The following is a 16,376-nucleotide window of genomic DNA, read 5'->3' as shown; positions in this document are numbered from 1 at the left end:
AGTCTCTGGAAGCTGGATTCTTAAGAGAAGCCCAGGGGTTGGGATCTGACTGTCCCACCTTTGAGACTAGGCTGATAGACTCCAGCCTGTCTGGGAAGGCCTCCTGTGCTGCAGGTTGAGCTGGACTCCTTCCCATTACCTGCCCCTGGCCTCTGCCCGGCTCCATGGGACCTCCTCCAGGTCCCTGGCTTCCCGGCAGAGTCCTGGCTCCAGACTTTTGGGCCTCTTTCTGTCGGTGCCTCTCCTACCCCCGCCCTCCTTCCTCGTGGGCTGACTGTTGAAGCCTGCCCTCTGCGACCTCAGAGTTCGTCCCCAGCATTTCCCCGTGGGAAGGAGCTGCTTGAATGGAGAAGACAGATGTATAGGGGTCCTTCAGGATGTTTCCATCTGGGCTGGCAGGGATCAAGGAATGGGGGTCTTAGGCCTTGGGGTGATGGAAGATGGCACTCAAAATAGCAGGCGAGGCCACTGAGGTCTGGGTCTGACAGGTGGGCTGAGCTGCAGGGCATTGTCAGACTGCTGAAAATGGGGGTGTCAGGCCCCCCTTTTTCCCCATGCTATCATTCTGGCCTTCTGTCTGTGTCCTGGGGGTGTCCCAGGGAAGCCAAGAGCTCTCATTTTAGAGTCTGTCCCTTCCCATCCCCTCAAGTCAGCTGCATGCCGTAGATAAGGCATACGCGCAGGCTGTACTCCCCCCAAGAAGAGCCCGGAGGGGGCACCTGAAGGCCAGCAAGTGTCTTGGTTAATGTAAGTGTATCATCAGGGAGTGGATTTCCCAAGGGAGCCAGGGATCTGTGTGGGGGACCCCAGGAGGTCCCTGGTGACATCTAGAGTTGATGTTGCTGCCACCTCCCAGGCTTGGTCTCCCCCCGCGGGGTCACTTCCAAGTCTGGCCCGCCGGTGTCCTCGGTGAGAGGCTGCCTGCCAGGTGCCGGGCCAGGTGGATGCCTGGCAGCAGACATCCTCAGCAGTGTCGCATCCTCTTTGGCTGGTTATGGTACCCCTCCCAGAAGCGAGAAGGCCACAACAGAAGGTTCTGTCTGGTTGATACCATGTCGCGTCTGATAACAGCCCCATCGTCACCTTCCATTTCCGCCAGGGCTCAGGAGGACCCAGGCTGTTTCAGAGGTCAGAAGGTCAGGCACCGGGTGGGTTCTGTTAGTCCTGACTTCGTCCAGCCACATACCTGCACCTGGCTTTTCTCTGGTCTGTCTATCCTGTCCCAACCAGCCGGTATTTTCTTTTCTTAGTCCATAAAGAGAGGTAAAGTACTTTCTAGTTGGTTCTTCAGGTGGCAGTCTGGCGTTGAGTAGTTGTCAGCATGGGCTCGTAGCTGGGATCCCACCTGTAAGATGGGAGTATTGCTCCTCGGGGTTGGTGTGAGGATCAGATGAGCTCTGTCCAGCACCTTCATCCTGGGGGGGCTGCCTCATCATGTACGTGCTGGGGGTTTCCCTCTGTCCCTGGGCCTGCGTCCCTGAGCCCAGCCCGCGTAGCACTGTGGCACCTCTTTCCCAGGCAGGTGGGGGGCGGGGTATGGTGCTCAGCAGGGGCCTCTCCAGTCTTGGCATTAACCAGGAGGCTCACGGTTTTGTCTCCCTCCACAGCCTGGACGTGTCTCCTCAGGTAGAATCTGACCTGGCTGCTCTTCCTCACCACCACCCCTGCTCCCCCTGTGCTCCAGCCCCCCCCACTGCTCCCCTGCTAAGCACTAACCTTTGTGCAGCTGCCTCCCCTGCTGCTGCCACTGCTGCCGCTGCCGCCATCCCCGAAGCCACCCCATCTGGATTCTCGGGTCTCACCAACCCGTTCCTCACCTCCCTGCAGAGCAACCCTTTCTTCGAGGAACTCATAGCCGACATAGCACTAAACTCTCCTTCACCTGCTCCCTCTCTCCCCAGTGCCTCGAGGGCCAACCCCACCCCCCTGGCCTCCCCTGGGAAAGCCCCGCCTGAGTGGGACGACACTTTCAACATCTTTGCTGCCAGCAGGCTGCGTCCAGAGGCCGGGAGTGAGATCCTCGCCCCACCAAGAGTGGGGCTGGAGGCGGCTGGGCTGCAAGACCCAGGCCCCGGGGCCATGACGATGAAGGCAGCTGAGCCCCAGGGGGACCTTGGGGGAGGAGAAAAAGGTGGGAGCAGCATGTGGCTGGAGCCCAGAGTTCCTCTGGACTTGGGACTGGACTGTCCGAGCACGAGTGTGGCTGACTCAGGGACCCTTGGGTCAGAAGGGGCCTGTCTGCCCCCCGCGTCAGCTCGGCTGCACCCGGGAGCCTCAGACTCCGGAGCAGACAGGGAGTTGCCGGCCCCAGGAGGGGAAGCAGGGCAGAGTCCGGCAGACAGTGCGACATCTCTGTTTAGCTCCCCAGAAGTGATCAGCGTGTGGGAGAGGCTTCCTGGCCCAGACAGTGCCCCTGAGGCCCACCAGGACAAGGAGACCTGCCGAGGTAGAAGCCAGCTTTTCCACGAGCTCGATACAGTGGACGATTCCTGGCCGTGGGATGTTGTCACTGTTTCTCCTGCGGCGGAGACTACCTCACCGGTCCTGCAGGGGGGGTCTGATGAGCTGCCTCCTCCTCCCCAGATGCAGCCACAGTCACCAGAACCTGTGAGCCCCCAGAGGAGCGGGGGGCTGCCCGCCCTGGAGCCAGACTCAGAGCCCAAGCCCGAGTGGGAGTTGGACCAGGGGCTGCAGCCCCATACACCACCTCCCAAGCCACCACGTCTCTTCACCCCCTCAGATTCTCAGGAGAAGGAGGTGGCGGCAGCGGAGGAAGAGAAGAAGGCGGAGGCAGTGAAGGAGAGGAAGGAAGAGGCGGTAGGGGGGCTGAGTCGCAGGGGGTCAGAGATGGGAGAAGAAGATGTCATCCCAAGTGCACCCATCGCTGGTCCCCAGGAGGCCGAGCAGGAGGAGGAGGCCCAGAAGCCCGAGCTGGAGTCTGACAGCCATTTCTCTGGAGCCGCGCCAGGTGGGCCAGGCCCAGAAGATCTAGCAGAGGATGCCAGCCCTCCCGTGGTGTCTGGGCCCTGCCTCTCTGTGCCCACCAGCTGCCCTCAGGGCCCTGCCCCCACACCCCATTACTCAAAGAGCTTGGCTCTTCAGAGTCAGCAGATGTGGGGGACTCCAAAGAGAGAAGACCCTGAGGCCCAGAGCCAGGATCCAGTAGGAGAGGGGCCTGGGTTCCCTTCAGGCAGCCTCCGACAGGCTGACTTATGGCTCTCAGAGGAGGATGCCTTGAACCCCTTCACATCTCAGGGGAGCCAGGATCCCCCCAGCCTCCCATCCACATCCCTTCCAGGGTCCAGGGAATCTTCCATCCGATCTGGTCCAGAAGAGCTGCCCACCCCCCAAGACCCTGCCTTCCCACCACCCCCTCTCCTGCCCGGGGCCAGCCACCGCCATGGGGGCCCCAGCGCTCCGTGTTCTCCCCTGCCTGGAGCCGGGACCTTGACCTCTTCCTCCCTACCCCTCGTGGAGCCAGCCTACCCCACTGGAAGCTCCCCCACCCCACATGGGGAGGACCACGCTGCAGGCACCCCAGCCTCCCCGCTTGCGCTTCTGCCCTTGGAGACACGACCAGCTGAGGAGACACGACCAGCTGAGGATCCACAGCCCAGTGCCAGGTGAGCGGCCACCGGAAAACGCTCTCCGGGAGGAAAGGGGGTGGGGGTGGGGGTGGGGCAGAGCGGCCCAAGGACTGAGGTGTTCACATTCCTGCCTCAGCCCCTTCAGGGGTGGGTGAAGGGTTCCTTTACCCCAGAGCTCTGGAGACACAAGCCTTCCATGATGGTGGCTCGGAGGCTGCTTCTTCCTCTTGGGACCTTGGGCCAGCAGGTGCCCCCCATAGGTCAGGAGTTGGGGGATGATGACGATAAGGTGAAGAGGGGAGGCATGGAGTGGGGAGAATGATATGGGCCAGCAGGGGAGCAGAGATGAGAGCTTAGGTTCTCAGCACAAGGGTCACTGGGGCAGTTCAGCTTGTCAGATGGGGGCCATGTCCTCCAAGGCAGGCTTGGGGGAGTAGGCTGTGAAGGCAGAGACTAGAGGGGAGGGGCTGGTACTGGGGTCAGAGAGAAGAGCCAAAATACCTGTAGGGGATAAAAGAAAATCCAAGATGCTCCCTGTGTATGACCCCCAGAAAAAAGGTTTGTTTTTTTCTGACTCCAGCAGGTGCCTCATTGGTTTGCATTTGTGCCTTTCACGGGGTGGTCCCAGTGTGCTTAGGACTGTGCTGAGAGGACAGTGGATGCCTGTGAGGCTGTGGTCACTGTGGCATTGGTCTGTTTGGGAGAATTATGAGGCCAAGACCTCACCAGGCGCCTGGTGAGGGGTGACCAGAGCTGAATCCTGCAGAGATAGGTCACTGTGGGGAATGGTGTACGACTTAGCAGGAGCAGCAAAATTCAGAGGGAGTCTAGCACTCTAGGAGAGCTGAGTGAAGAGATAGGGGTGGGTAGCAGGGGGCACAGGCTCTAGCACTGGCCTCTGGGAGGCCCCCAGCCCACCAGCTCATACCTTTGGTCATCCAATTTCACTGAGTGTCCACTGTGTGTCAGCCACTGAACAGAGATGAAAGACACTACTCCTGCTGTATTCCCAAGGAGTTCCTAATCCAGACAGAAGACAAAAGTGAACCAGGGAAGGGAAGCCCCAGAGGGCCAGTGCTGATTTCTGAGAAGTGGGTGGGAAGGAGTCGGCTTCTCCCATCGGCTGTTCCGATGAGAGGTGGTGATGCTGATCCCAGAGGTGGGAGAGAGGAGGTGATTACAGCTTCCTTGCTCTGATGACAGCATCTTCAGCTGGCTCTGCCACATTCCAGTACCACTTCTAATTATACTCACCACTTTCTGGAAGTTTTATTCTCTTCAGAGTTGGCATCACGTCTGTATTTGGCATGCTCCTTACGTCATGACGTGGATGGGCCAAGTAAAGCTGTCCCCATTTCTCAGATGAGGAAATGGAGTCTGTGAGAGCTGTGGGGTCCAGGGTCCCTCAGACGTAGGGGACAACCAGACTGAGGGCTCAGGACTCCAAGCCCCCATTCAGGGTGTTTCTGTGCCCCACTTGTATTCCTCCCCTCCTGTGGCACAGCCCCTCGGTGGCCTGAGAGCTGCCTTTACATCCTCCTCCTCATGTGAATGCCTACGTGGGCAGGACGGGCTGGATGTGTTCTTTTCCCTACTGTCTGCCCCCGCCTGGGCTCTCTGCCTCTCCTCCTGGGTTGACACCGAATCCGCAGCCCTGTCCTGAGTGCCAGAGCTGGCTTCTCTGGGGCTGGGTGGGCCTCCCTTCAGTGGTAGTCAGGGCCTTGGACTAAGCCATTTTGCTTCCTCCCACTGAATAGTCCAAATCCTCTGTGAAGTAAGTGAAAATGTTGAGAGGTGCCCTAGAGGCAGGTGAGTTGATTTGGAGGCTAGTGCTTGCAGTTTGGGTACCTGTGACAGGTACCGGGTACTGGGGGATCTCCGAGGAGAGTCACCCCAGTAAGCATGGGGAGGATCTGGAAGCTTTCCTGGAAGAAATGGACTTGCACAGCCTTGAAATATGAACAGGCGTTAGCAGGCCAACAGGCAGAGGAACAGTGTTCCAGACAGAGGAACAGCTTTTGTAAGAACCTGAAGGGGACGGAGAGCGTGTTTTCCTCTGGCTGGAGTGACAGAGGGAGTCGAGGCAGGAGGACAGACCTGACGCCCGGTTGTGGTGGAGATTGTGTCTTCTTACTTTGATAGGGGCTTCCCTGGTGGCTCAGTGGTAAAGAATCTGCCTGCAATACAGGACTGCAGGAGACCTGGGTTCAATCCCTGGGTTGGGAAGATCCCCTGGGGAAGGGCATGGGAACCCACTCCAGTATTCTTGCCTGGAGAATCCCATGGACACAGGAGCCTGGCGGGCTACAGTCCACGGGGTCGCAAAGAATCAGACACGACTGAAGCGACTGGGCACACACACAGTTTGATAGGGAGCTGCCGGGGAGGGGAGACCATCATCCACAGCGGATGGGGGAGCAGTTGGAGGTGGGCACTTGGATGTGGCTGGGAAAAGGCTTACCCAGTGCTGGCTTGGAGGGGAGGGGATAGTGTGAGAGAAGGCAGCAGAGCTTGATGTTTGTCAAGGTTGAAGTAGAAGGAGGGCGTTCAGAGGGCTTCCTAGGTTTCTGATTGTAGCCATAAGAAGCTAATGGTGCCTGATGCTCTCTGCCGGGGAGCACAGGAAAGGGCAGTCAGGCTGGAGGCAAGTGTGGACCCTGAAGGAGCCAGTCTGCAACTGTGTACATAGGTCTAGAGCTCAGGGGTGAAGTCTGGGCTGGAGATGGAGAGCCAGGGGTTGGGGAGAGAACCGAGAGGCAGACCCTCAGCTGAGACTGGGAAGGATGTCAGGTGTCTGGAAACCAGACAGAGGTTTTGGGTTTCCAGCCAGGGAGAAGGAGCAGCCCAAAGGAAGAGTAAGTGAGCAGTGCAAGGGGAGGACCACAGAGATGTCAGTGAGGCGAGAGCTGAGGGGTCGGTGGCCTCAGCAGGAACACTTGTGACAGTCCAGTGGGGGCCGCTGTCCTAATGGGTTGAGGAGTCGACCAAAAGTGGGAACTTACAGAGAGAATGCAGTCCACATGCTCTGGAGAGGCTGGTGAGAAGGAAGAGGAGGTGGAGATGACTAAGAGGGGACGGCTAGACAAAGACAAGCTCAGACAAGCTCGAGGGAGTGTTTCTCAGGCCTGTATAAATGCTGATAGCAAGCAACCAGTAGAGTGAGGTAGGCCAGTGACCAAGCACCACAGGTTTGCCTGGTCTTTCCGGTTCTAGCACTAAAAGACCTACATGCTGGGAATCCCCTGTCCTGGGAAAATTAAAAAACTGGGAGGATTGATCATCACCTAGAGAAAAGTTACAGTAGAGAAGAGGAGGGAGGGAGGGAGTTGGGTGGGTGGGGGCTCTGGGATTAAAGGCTCAAGACGGATTAGGTTCAAAGAAGTTTGTGGGACAGCCTGGGCTGTCTCTGTGAAGAGGGATGGGTCTGAGGGAGGGAAGTGGGGAGGGGCAGGTGGTGGGAGGTGGAGAGCAGTGAGGGCAAGGGGCCGCCAGGCAGTGAGCCCTGCTGGCCCCACAGAGGTGGCAGCCCCTTCTCCCTTGTGCCACTCGTCCTCCCGGTAACGCATCTCCCATCTGTCTTCACAGTCCCCACCCCGTGAAGCCCCTCAGCACTGCCCCAGTGGAGGGGAGCCCTGACCGGAAGCAGTCCCGCTCCAGTCTGAGCACAGCCCTGAGCAGCGGGCTGGAGAAGCTCAAGACAGTCACCTCTGGCAGCATTCAGCCTGTGGTTCCAGCCCCCCAGGTTGGCCAGACTGTGGATGCCAAGAGGCTGAAGGTGAGGTCCAGCAGGGTGCCTGGGGTTTCAGACCAGACATGTGGTACTCTGAAGAGATGCCAGGCATCTCGAGGTTTGGGGGCGAGGGAGGCGTGCCAGGCAGGCTGGAGCAAGAAGCAGACCTGGCCCCTGGCCCCACTTGACCAGAGCCTTGAAGCCAGTTAGGCTGTCCCTGGCATTGGGGACAGAGGCAGCTCCTAGGGCCGAGGTTGGGAAACGGGGCTGTGGGTAGGGGAGCGGGCGGGCCCGAGGCTCTCCTGCCCACACTCCCTCCGTCTGGCCTCAGGACTCGGGTGTGCTGGACCAGTCGGCCAAATACTACCACCTGACCCACGACGAGCTCATCGGCCTGCTCCTGCAGCGGGAGCGGGAGCTGAGCCAGCGGGATGAGCATGTGCAGGAGCTGGAGAGCTACATCGACCGGCTGCTGGTGCGGATCATGGAGAGCTCGCCTACGCTGCTGCAGATCCCCCCTGCTCCCCCCAAGTAGCCCCCTTCACCCCCATTCCCGGAGGGTTGGCGCAGACCTGCTATCCCACAGGGCTACTCCCTCCCTCCCTCCCGCTGAACTAAGTCCCACCCTGTTCCCCCTCTCTCCCTCAGCTGGGGCTGCTGGAAAGGGGGCCTTGTGGACTCCCACTGGCACCATCAAGTTCTGTGGACCACCTGTGTGTCTTTGGGAGCTCTGGGTCTTTCCCACCTGCCTGTTCTCATATCCCTTAGCCATGGGGACTCCAGGGAATTGGAACAAAGAATTTAGCCCTCAACATGAAACCAGGGTGAGCTCCAATTTGATGTGGTACCTGGGACATACTTTATTACCCCCATTTCTTCCACAGCTAAACCCTTGTCCTCTCCACCTCCCTCCAGCCTATGGAGGGCTCCTAGTATTATTGGGGCTGTGGCAGGGACCAAGCTGCCCAGGTGTCTGTGAGCTGTGGGCAACCAGGGTACCTACTTTTCAACCTCACATCCATTCCCCCGGGAGCAGGGAGCCTCATGGTCTAGTCTTTCTCTGCCATGTCCAAGTCTGCTTGTTTCATGAGCGAGTGCAGCATGGGTGGAGGGAGAAGACGGAGGCCACTCCCCGCCCTCCTCTTCTGACTTTTGCATCGAGTGAGTGTCACGTGTGAATGTGTGGAGAGCTGGCACCAGAGTTGGGAGAGCGCCTCCTCACTCACCTCCGGGCTTTGGGCTGCTTATGTTTGGGGATCAAGCCTCCAGCTCTGTTCTCATTGCCTGTCTAGATACCAAAACCCTGCTAATGCAGAGTTTGAACTTTTGGAAACCAATTAAAATGTGCCTTTTGTGGGTGGGGTCAAAAGCCTCTGGATGTAGACCTCTCCTCCTAATTGGTGTTCCCCTTTCCTCCTGTTGAGCACATGGGGTTGGATCTCTTGGGAGCCTGGGAGTGGGAAAGGAGGGTAGGGCAGCGCTGCTGCATGCTCTGCCCCTTCTGGTAGAATTAATTCCAGCTAAGGGTCTGGCCAAGCTGCTGCTGCTCCCACAATCTCCCTGCCATCTCCTCCACCTTCCCAGTTGAGGAGGATCTTAGGATAAAAACCACGTTCTGGAAGTGGGAGGTACCACCCTACCTATACTTAGGAAAAAGCCTTTCTTGCCCTCCCATTCATCCACTAGCTGCTGACCAGCCTGTCCCTTCTGCCCCATGTCCTTGCCTGGCTTCGCTGCAGTACACTTTGAAACAAAGTGTCTATCCTTTGACACAGCCTCTGGTTTGCTTGCAGAAAACATGACAGACTTCCCCATGGCATCTGCAAGGAAATCTTTGGTGGCTGGGGGCACTCTGCCTTAGCAAACTCTGTGGGGTGTGGAGGTGCTGAAGGGGATCCTTCTGGCTCACTGAAAACATGAGAGCTCCTCTGTGGCCACCTCTTCTTCATGAGACAGCCTGTGGGGTCACTTGGAAAGCCATGGGAAGGGGTGTGCTGTCTGGGTGACGTCTTCCTTCTGCCAGGATGAAGCAGAGGAGCCCCACACATGGGGGAAAGCCCCTGTCATGTCATCTACCTTAAGAATCACTCGTCAAAGCTGAGGAGTGTCAATGGGTGCTCAAGATTTTGGTCATGTTTTGAGGGGTCACTGAGGGTGTCACTTCAGGAAGAGGGGGATTACTCCTCCACTCTATGTTCCTCTGAGCTCTATTCAGTCCCAGTCCTGACCCTGGTCTTCCGCTCACCCTTGGTTGTGGGCTTCCAAAATGCCCAGGGCAGAGGTCTCTTTAAAAGAGTTTTGAGTTGAAACCCAGGGTTCTTGTGGCTGTTTCTGCTCCTGGCCACAACTTGGAGGAGAGCTGCAGGTGAAGTGGGCAGGGAGCAGGCACAATACTGCTTTGCTGTTTGTCTTCCTAGTTGTAACGCCTGTTTATAAAGAGCTTGTTCTTCATGTTTTGAGCACTTTATGATGAATAAAAAATTAACATACTCTAGGTGGCTCTGTTGTGTTACTGTTGACAGGCATATGAAGGAGGCTTCTTCAGGAAGAAAGCAGCCTTTAATCAAGATGATGGGGTTCTCGGATGATACTGCCCCTGCCCTGACCTCAGGGGCAGCAGTACAGCGTTGCCCAGTGGGCTGGGCTGAGTCTTTTCTCATTCCCAGGTTACCCATACTTGTTGAGTAATGTGGGAAATTTCAAGACTTGATTCCTACTCGCAAGCCACCTAGTCTAGTAGGGAAGGATGAGATACAGATCCAAGATACAAATGGTTCTTCATGGCCAATTAAGACTCTCCACAAGAAAAAAAAAATTAAAACAAAAAAGACTCTCCACAGCTAGGAAAAAATCTGTTTCTTGTGGTTTAACGTGGACGAGGAACTGACTGCTGTAGATCATGCAGTGTCCAAAAGGCATGAGCCAACCTTGCACTTCACCATAAGCCTGAGGAGACTCAGAGTTGGTCAGCAGGGAGGGAAGTTCCTAAGGTCAAAACCAAACATTTCTACTGCCCTCTTGGGCAAAACAGGCAGCTCTCCCTCTGTCCTTCCCATAGTCCTCCCCCTAGTCTGGCTCACTGACCAGATAATTCAGCTGGGAATCTGCTAGTCTATTCTGCATGAGTGTGTTTATTATCCCTGCTGGTGCCTTGCTCGACAATTGGTGGTACTCTTGCTTAAGGGAAAGTCCTTGTACCTGATGGTTGTTAAGTATTTCTGAAACTCCCCTTCCCCATCCCAATTCTTTTCCTGCCCTGGAACTGGACCCAGAAGAGATCTTCTGTTGGCCAGAGGAAGAGAAGGCTGCCAGGGCTCTTAAGCCCCTGCTGTTTTAACTCTTACAGCAACAGGATATTTGAGTCCCTGCTGTGAGCCCTCTCAGCACTGAGGATTTAGCAATGAATCCCAAAGTTACAACTCCTGCCCTGTGGACCTCACAGAAGAAAAGGCAGATACTCAAAACCATAAATAATCATAAATGCAAGGGCTGCAAACGGAAAGTGCTGGCTGATAGGAACATGTAAGCAGATTTTGCCCAAGCAGGGCGAGGATCGGCAAACGCAATATTTAGGCTGAAGCCAGAAAGAGCTTGCGTTAGGCGAAGGCCAAAAGTTAATCTTCTGGGTCATTGGCGACGAGCGCCCAGAATGCACCAGGAGCTGAATCAGGGTGACTGGAGAGCAAGAGGCAAGGGACAGCGTGGCGACAGAAGGACCTGAATGAAGATTCTGCAGTGCGATTCTTCATAAAAAGCTTTCCAAGATTTCCCTACTACGTCTGGAGTCCTTGCCCATCTGGTCCAAGGGTCGGACCCATTATCAGTAGTGTCCTTCTGGGGCAGCTCCAGGGGCGACGCCCATTGCTTCAACTCAAAATTCTAGGGGCAGTACCAGCAAGGGGTCGCCCGACTGACCCCTACTGAGATCTTAAGAGACGTACACGCGCCCTCTTCTCCGATTGCCGACGCCTGCAAAATTAGCGGCGGGAACCCAGACCCAGTCTGAGTCGTTGGAACTCGCTGCAGTCTAGGGTTGTCAAGCTCCGAGACAAGAAAAACTACACTCCCCACAACCCTTTGCGCCTTCAGCTTGCTGCGGTAGTTTATGGCCAATCGGGACAGGCAGCTGTGGCGGGGGCCGAGGAGGGACATTTTAAAAGGGCCGGAGATTGCAGGCGTCAGTGGCCATGGCAGATACAGCGACTACAGCATCGGCGGCGGCGGCTAGTGCCGCTAATGCCTCGACCGATGCACCGCCTTTCCAGCTGGGCAAACCCCGCTTCCAGCAGGTGAGGACCGGGCTGTGGCTTGAGGGTCGGTGGGTGGCACAGGGAGGGCGAGCAAACTCCTCTCCAAAAGCCTCTTTAGCCCTAGGGTCTCCGACCCGCGGCCACCAGGGAGCCTGCAGCTACTGCCTGGTGGACCTCGGCCCCAGTCACCCTTTTCCCATTGGTCAGTGAGGTGGGCGAGGGCTAATATCTTGGCTCCCTATTGGCCATCGGCGCCATCATTCCCCAATCGCCCGCGCCCTCCAGCCCTTCCTGCCAGAGGCGCTCTGTGATTGGACACTACCCGCCGCGGCCGGGGATTCTAGCCCCGGGATCCAAGCTGCTTCTTCAGGGTCGCTTGGGCAGTGCAGCCGCCAACTCCAGGCGGAAAGTTCGAATCCGGCCCTAGGTGAAAAGTTGGCGTGGTCGAGATGCCTTCTAACTTTTCCCCCGGTTGGTGACCCACATTCTTTCCGAGCTGCCCGGCTCCCAGCTCTCCACCCCAAGCTAGGTCCGCGGTGGGGATGGGTTAGGACCGTCTGCCGAGGGGTGCCCGCCGCTTGGCGACCCCTGTCCCCTCTGCTGATGCAGCGAGTCGGCCGACAGGTGCCCTGTCGGGGATGGAGTGAGGACGTGCGGGGAGAGCCGGGGTGCAGAGGAAACGCTGTGTCATCCCGGAAGCTCGGAGGGTCCGCGTCCGCGGGAGCTTACCCCAGCCCCCTAACCCGCTGCGACCTCCACGAAGCGCTCGTCTCTGTCTGACCGTATATGGCTCTTCGGAGCACGGTGACAGTCGTTCTTTTCCTTCGGACCCTCCTCTCCCCACGACAGGGCGTCTCTTCCTCTCCCTCGGCCCAGGAGAAAGAGTCCGCAGTTCAGACTTCTTGCCCGGGCAGGAGCCTGGGAGGGACCGTTCCTACAACGCATACCCGGGTCCCTGCTGCCTCCAGCGCTGAGGAAATGGACTTTGTTAAGAAAAGGGGCAAAGAGACTTGGCTAAAGTGAATCAGGCTTGCCTGGGGTTGGGGGGCGAGGGTAGCGCCACGGAGGTGGATGGAAAAAAGTTTGCAGAAAGAAAGAAAGAAAGTTGTACCACGGTCGGTGGGGTGGTTGATTGGTTGGTTATTATCATGTTGGTGGGAGAGGGACTGGTTCCAGCAAAGCGGTGCACTGAGCTTTGCTAATTAAGGAGCTGCGCTTTTGAGCCTTCTGAGAAAATATCCCCACTGTTTTTAAACAAGACTTTAATTCCTTTAAAAAATAAACCATCTCAGCATGCAAGTATCTGAGGCGAGACTGATGTCATCCTGCCAGTGCAAGGTGCCACCCGGAATGGCCTGTTGGGGTGCCTGTGCCTGGACTTGAGTGACCCTTCATTAGCTGACCCCTTCCCCACTCCCCAACCCCACATTCTACTAGTCCTACAAGACTCAGGCCCACCTCCTTTTAAACACTTCCTCCCTTCTTTCCCGTATCCCCTGATGGGACCCCTCCTGTCCAGCTCTTTGACTACCCCAAGTGGAATCCTCATAAGTCAGCCTTTGCTGCAGTCTGCCCTGTGGTCCTCTAATATCCCTACTCCTCTGTGTGATTACTGGTGCTCCTCAACACTGGTGAACACACTCTGAGAGGAGGGGCCGCTCTTGCAGTTCCGCTTGTCGCCATCCTACCCTGAGCTGGGGCTCAGCACATAGTAATGTGCTGAATTAATTTATGGGTTCATTTTTTTTCCAGCAACTGTCCTGGGACAGTCACACACAGATATTGAGAACCTCCTAGTGGCTCCGAATGACAGAACCCATTGCTGTTACCACTGCTGGAGAAGTAAACACATACTTGAGGCCACTCTGTCGAGGCAGCCATTGCTGGTACCTCTTTTTGGTACCACTCCCGAAGGCAGCAAGTGTTTGCTATATTTGCTTTTGAAGCAGCTCTCCTCCAGCCTAGTGACCTGTGTAAAGCACAATGCATGTGATATTCATTCACGTTAAGGAACCTGTCTTTCCCTGAGTTCTGCCCTTCCCACACGACTCCCTGGTTGTGCAAGCAGCCCAAACTGCCACCAAGTTGACTCCAGGAAACCCGGAGTCCCCTGTGTACTTGCCTTCCTCTCCTTCACCCTCTAAATACAAACAGGATTTTCATCTCATATAGCTCTCAGGTCCACTTGTCTCCACTGCTGGAATCCTAGACTGAGCTCCCATTCACTGATCTCTTGAGCTACTGCAGCAGCTTCCTACCAGGTCTCCCTGCTTGCACTCTGGCCCACTTCCAATCCCTTCCTCTTCGCATGGCAGAGTCCCAACAGTGCAGGTCTGATCAGGTGATGCTGCACCCTCCCCCAACACACGTGTTCTTAAACACCTTCCAGTGGCTTCCCCTGCTTCTGAGGTAAAGACCTCTATTTTGAAGACCCCAAAGGCCAGCATGGCCCACTCCTGCTGCCCTCCAGTCAAACCCCCATCCATCACCTGGAATCCTGCTTCTAACCACACTGGCGGCATTCAGCCCCTTGAACCCTGAGTGGTTCATAATCCAGGGTTCAGTCCCAGAGCCCACACCAGGGACACTGCTCTTAATCCACTAACCAATAACACCACTTTCTGCAAGACTGGACAGAGTCTTTCCTTACTCCCTGGAGTCCCCCAGAACCCTTCTTCCTTTCATTCCTCAAGGATCTCTCTGTGCATGGGGCAGGGGAAGGAGGAGCTCTGAGCAGTGTCAGAGGGTGGAGAAAGCTTGCTTCGATGGGCTTTGGTCTGTGAACATCTTTCTCCCCATAAGATGATGAATCTAGCCAAGCATTGTTCTAACCTTTTCATGTATTGACCAATTTAATTTTCATGACAACCATGTGAGACAGGTTGAGACAATTATTCTATATATTCTAGGTGAGAAAGCTGGCACACAAAGAGACAGATTCAGTAGGCAGTCTGGCTCCAGAGTCTACGTTTTTCTGTTTATTGTCAACTTTTTTATTATGGAGATTTTCAAACATACAAAATTGAGGACAATTTTCTGTGGACTCCTGTGTACCCATCACTCAGCTTCAGCAATTACCAGTGTTAGGCCAGCTTCATTTCTATGCCTCCCACCCCCAATCAGTGCATTATTTTAATGCAAAGCCCATTAGTTCACTCTACCTGCTATAGGTAACTCTAAAAAAGACTTTTTAAGTTAGCTTTTCTAAATACACTTTTTAAAAGTGGAAATCATTTTATGTGTGCAGAATTTGAGTAGCAGGATTCCTGTATAACCCTCACCTAGTTTCCCCCTAAAGTCATCATCTCTGATTACCATGGTACATTTGTCAGAAAAACAAACCAGAATTACTATTAACTATACTCCAGACTGTTGGATTTTACTATTTTTTACACTGATGTTATTCGTCTGTTCTAGGATCCCACATTGCATTTAGTTGTCATGTCTCCTCAGTCTGCCCTCTGTTTTATGACAGTTTTTCAGACTTACCTTCTATTTGATGACCTTGACAGTTTTGAGAAGTACTGGTCAAGTATTTTTCAGAAGGTCCCTCAGTTTGGGTTTGTCTAGTGTTTTTCTCATGGTGAGACAGTTATGGGTTTTAGGGAGAGAATATCACAGAGGTGAAGTGCCTTCTTTTTCATATGATATCAGAGGATTTTTAAATTAGTTTTAACATAACCACTACACCATTAACACACATAAAATAATTACTTCTTAATATCATCAAACCAGTCATTATTTGTCTTAGTTTGTTTGGACTGCAGTAACAAAATAATGTAGATTGGGTAGCTTATAAACAACAGAAATTTATTTTTCACGATTCTCAAAGCTGGAAGTCCAAGATCAAGGCACTGGCAGATTCATTGTCTGATGAGAGCCAACTTTCTTGTTCATAGATAGCATCTTCTAGCTGAAACCTCCCATGGCAGAAGGGAGGAGGGATCTTTCTGGGGTTTCTTTTATAAGGACACTAATACTTCCCCAAAGATACCACTTCCTAAAATAATCACCTTGAGGTGGGGGGAGGGGGCTTAGGATTTCAACATGACTTTGGGGGTATGGGGACAGGCGTTCAGTCCATTGCACTATTCACATTTCTCTTACTGTGTTTTAAAAATAATTGGTTTGTTTCAATCAGACTCCCACAAAGCCCACACATTATATTTGAGAGATATGTTAATCTATTGGTTCATCCCTCTTTTTTTCTATTGAGTTGGCCAAAATGTTCGTTCAAGTTTTCCAAGCAAACCTTTTGGCCAACCCAATATTTGTTGAAGAAACTGGGTTGTTTGTCCTGTACAGTTTTCCTATTCTGAATGTGGCTGAAGGCTTCTCTGTGCTATTAGTTAAGATGCTCCTCTGTCCCCTGTTGTTCCTGTAAACTTCAAGTCCATGCTTTTAACAATGGCCCCATATTACCTGGTGAAATGGCCGGAGTGCATGGGAGAGCTCTGTGCTCCGACTACTCCCTTTATTTCTTTTCTACTCATTTCCTTTCCTGAACCCACTCTTTTCTTCCTTTAGGGCTGACACCATTTTTGGCAAGTTGGGGCCCCAGCACAGGAAAAAACATACATGATTCTTTCCATTTGTGATTTAATCTATCCAGAAATGTATGCTTTATTATTATTATTTTTAAACTTCCTTGTTCCTTCAGAAATCTCACTTATCTGCTAAGATGACTGGGGGTATGGGTGTGCTGTGTGTGTGCTGGGCCCCAAATCCACCAAGACCTATGAGAACAGAGCAGGTGGCTTGTTGAGGGCTCCCTCTGGGGTCCGGGCAGCTTGTGGGCCCAGCAATCTT

At 54.6% G+C, this 16,376-nt stretch overlaps 2 protein-coding genes across 23 annotated transcripts in view; both read left to right on the top strand.

Moving 5' to 3' along the window:
* RAB11FIP5 (RAB11 family interacting protein 5) overlaps positions 1–9,809 on the top strand; it is a 40,267-nt gene extending 30,458 nt beyond the window's left edge. Inside the window, exons 4-8 of one of the 5 annotated variants that reach the window (XM_081482973.1) lie at positions 1,608–2,968; positions 3,482–3,623; positions 7,173–7,362; positions 7,649–7,792; positions 7,966–9,809. In XM_081482973.1, coding sequence (XP_081339099.1) covers positions 1,608–2,968; positions 3,482–3,623; positions 7,173–7,362; positions 7,649–7,792; positions 7,966–8,085 — 1,957 coding nt within the window. In that variant the 3' untranslated portion in view covers positions 8,086–9,809. Of the gene's footprint in view, positions 1–1,607; positions 3,624–7,172; positions 7,363–7,648 lie in introns of all 5 variants that reach the window. The other 4 variants (XM_081482970.1, XM_081482972.1, XM_081482971.1 and 1 more) reach the window with 4 other exon arrangements.
* A 1,691-nt stretch (positions 9,810–11,500) lies between these two features.
* Positions 11,501–16,376, top strand: part of SFXN5 (sideroflexin 5) — a 122,952-nt gene continuing 118,076 nt past the window's right edge. For all 18 annotated transcript variants that reach the window (XR_014051484.1, XR_014051483.1, XR_014051482.1 and 15 more), the window contains exon 1: positions 11,501–11,606. Coding sequence is in view for 12 of the 18 variants with exons in the window: in XM_081482997.1 (XP_081339123.1) it covers positions 11,505–11,606 (102 nt within the window). In the remaining 6 variants the exon portion in view is untranslated. The remainder of the gene's footprint in view (positions 11,607–16,376) is intronic.

The sequence above is a fragment of the Giraffa tippelskirchi genome, chromosome 4, assembly GCF_054371585.1.
Source record: "Giraffa tippelskirchi isolate mGirTip1 chromosome 4, T2T-mGirTip1v1.2.pri, whole genome shotgun sequence".
NCBI lineage: Eukaryota > Metazoa > Chordata > Mammalia > Artiodactyla > Giraffidae > Giraffa > Giraffa tippelskirchi.
This window is presented reverse-complemented; position numbering and strand designations above follow the sequence as displayed.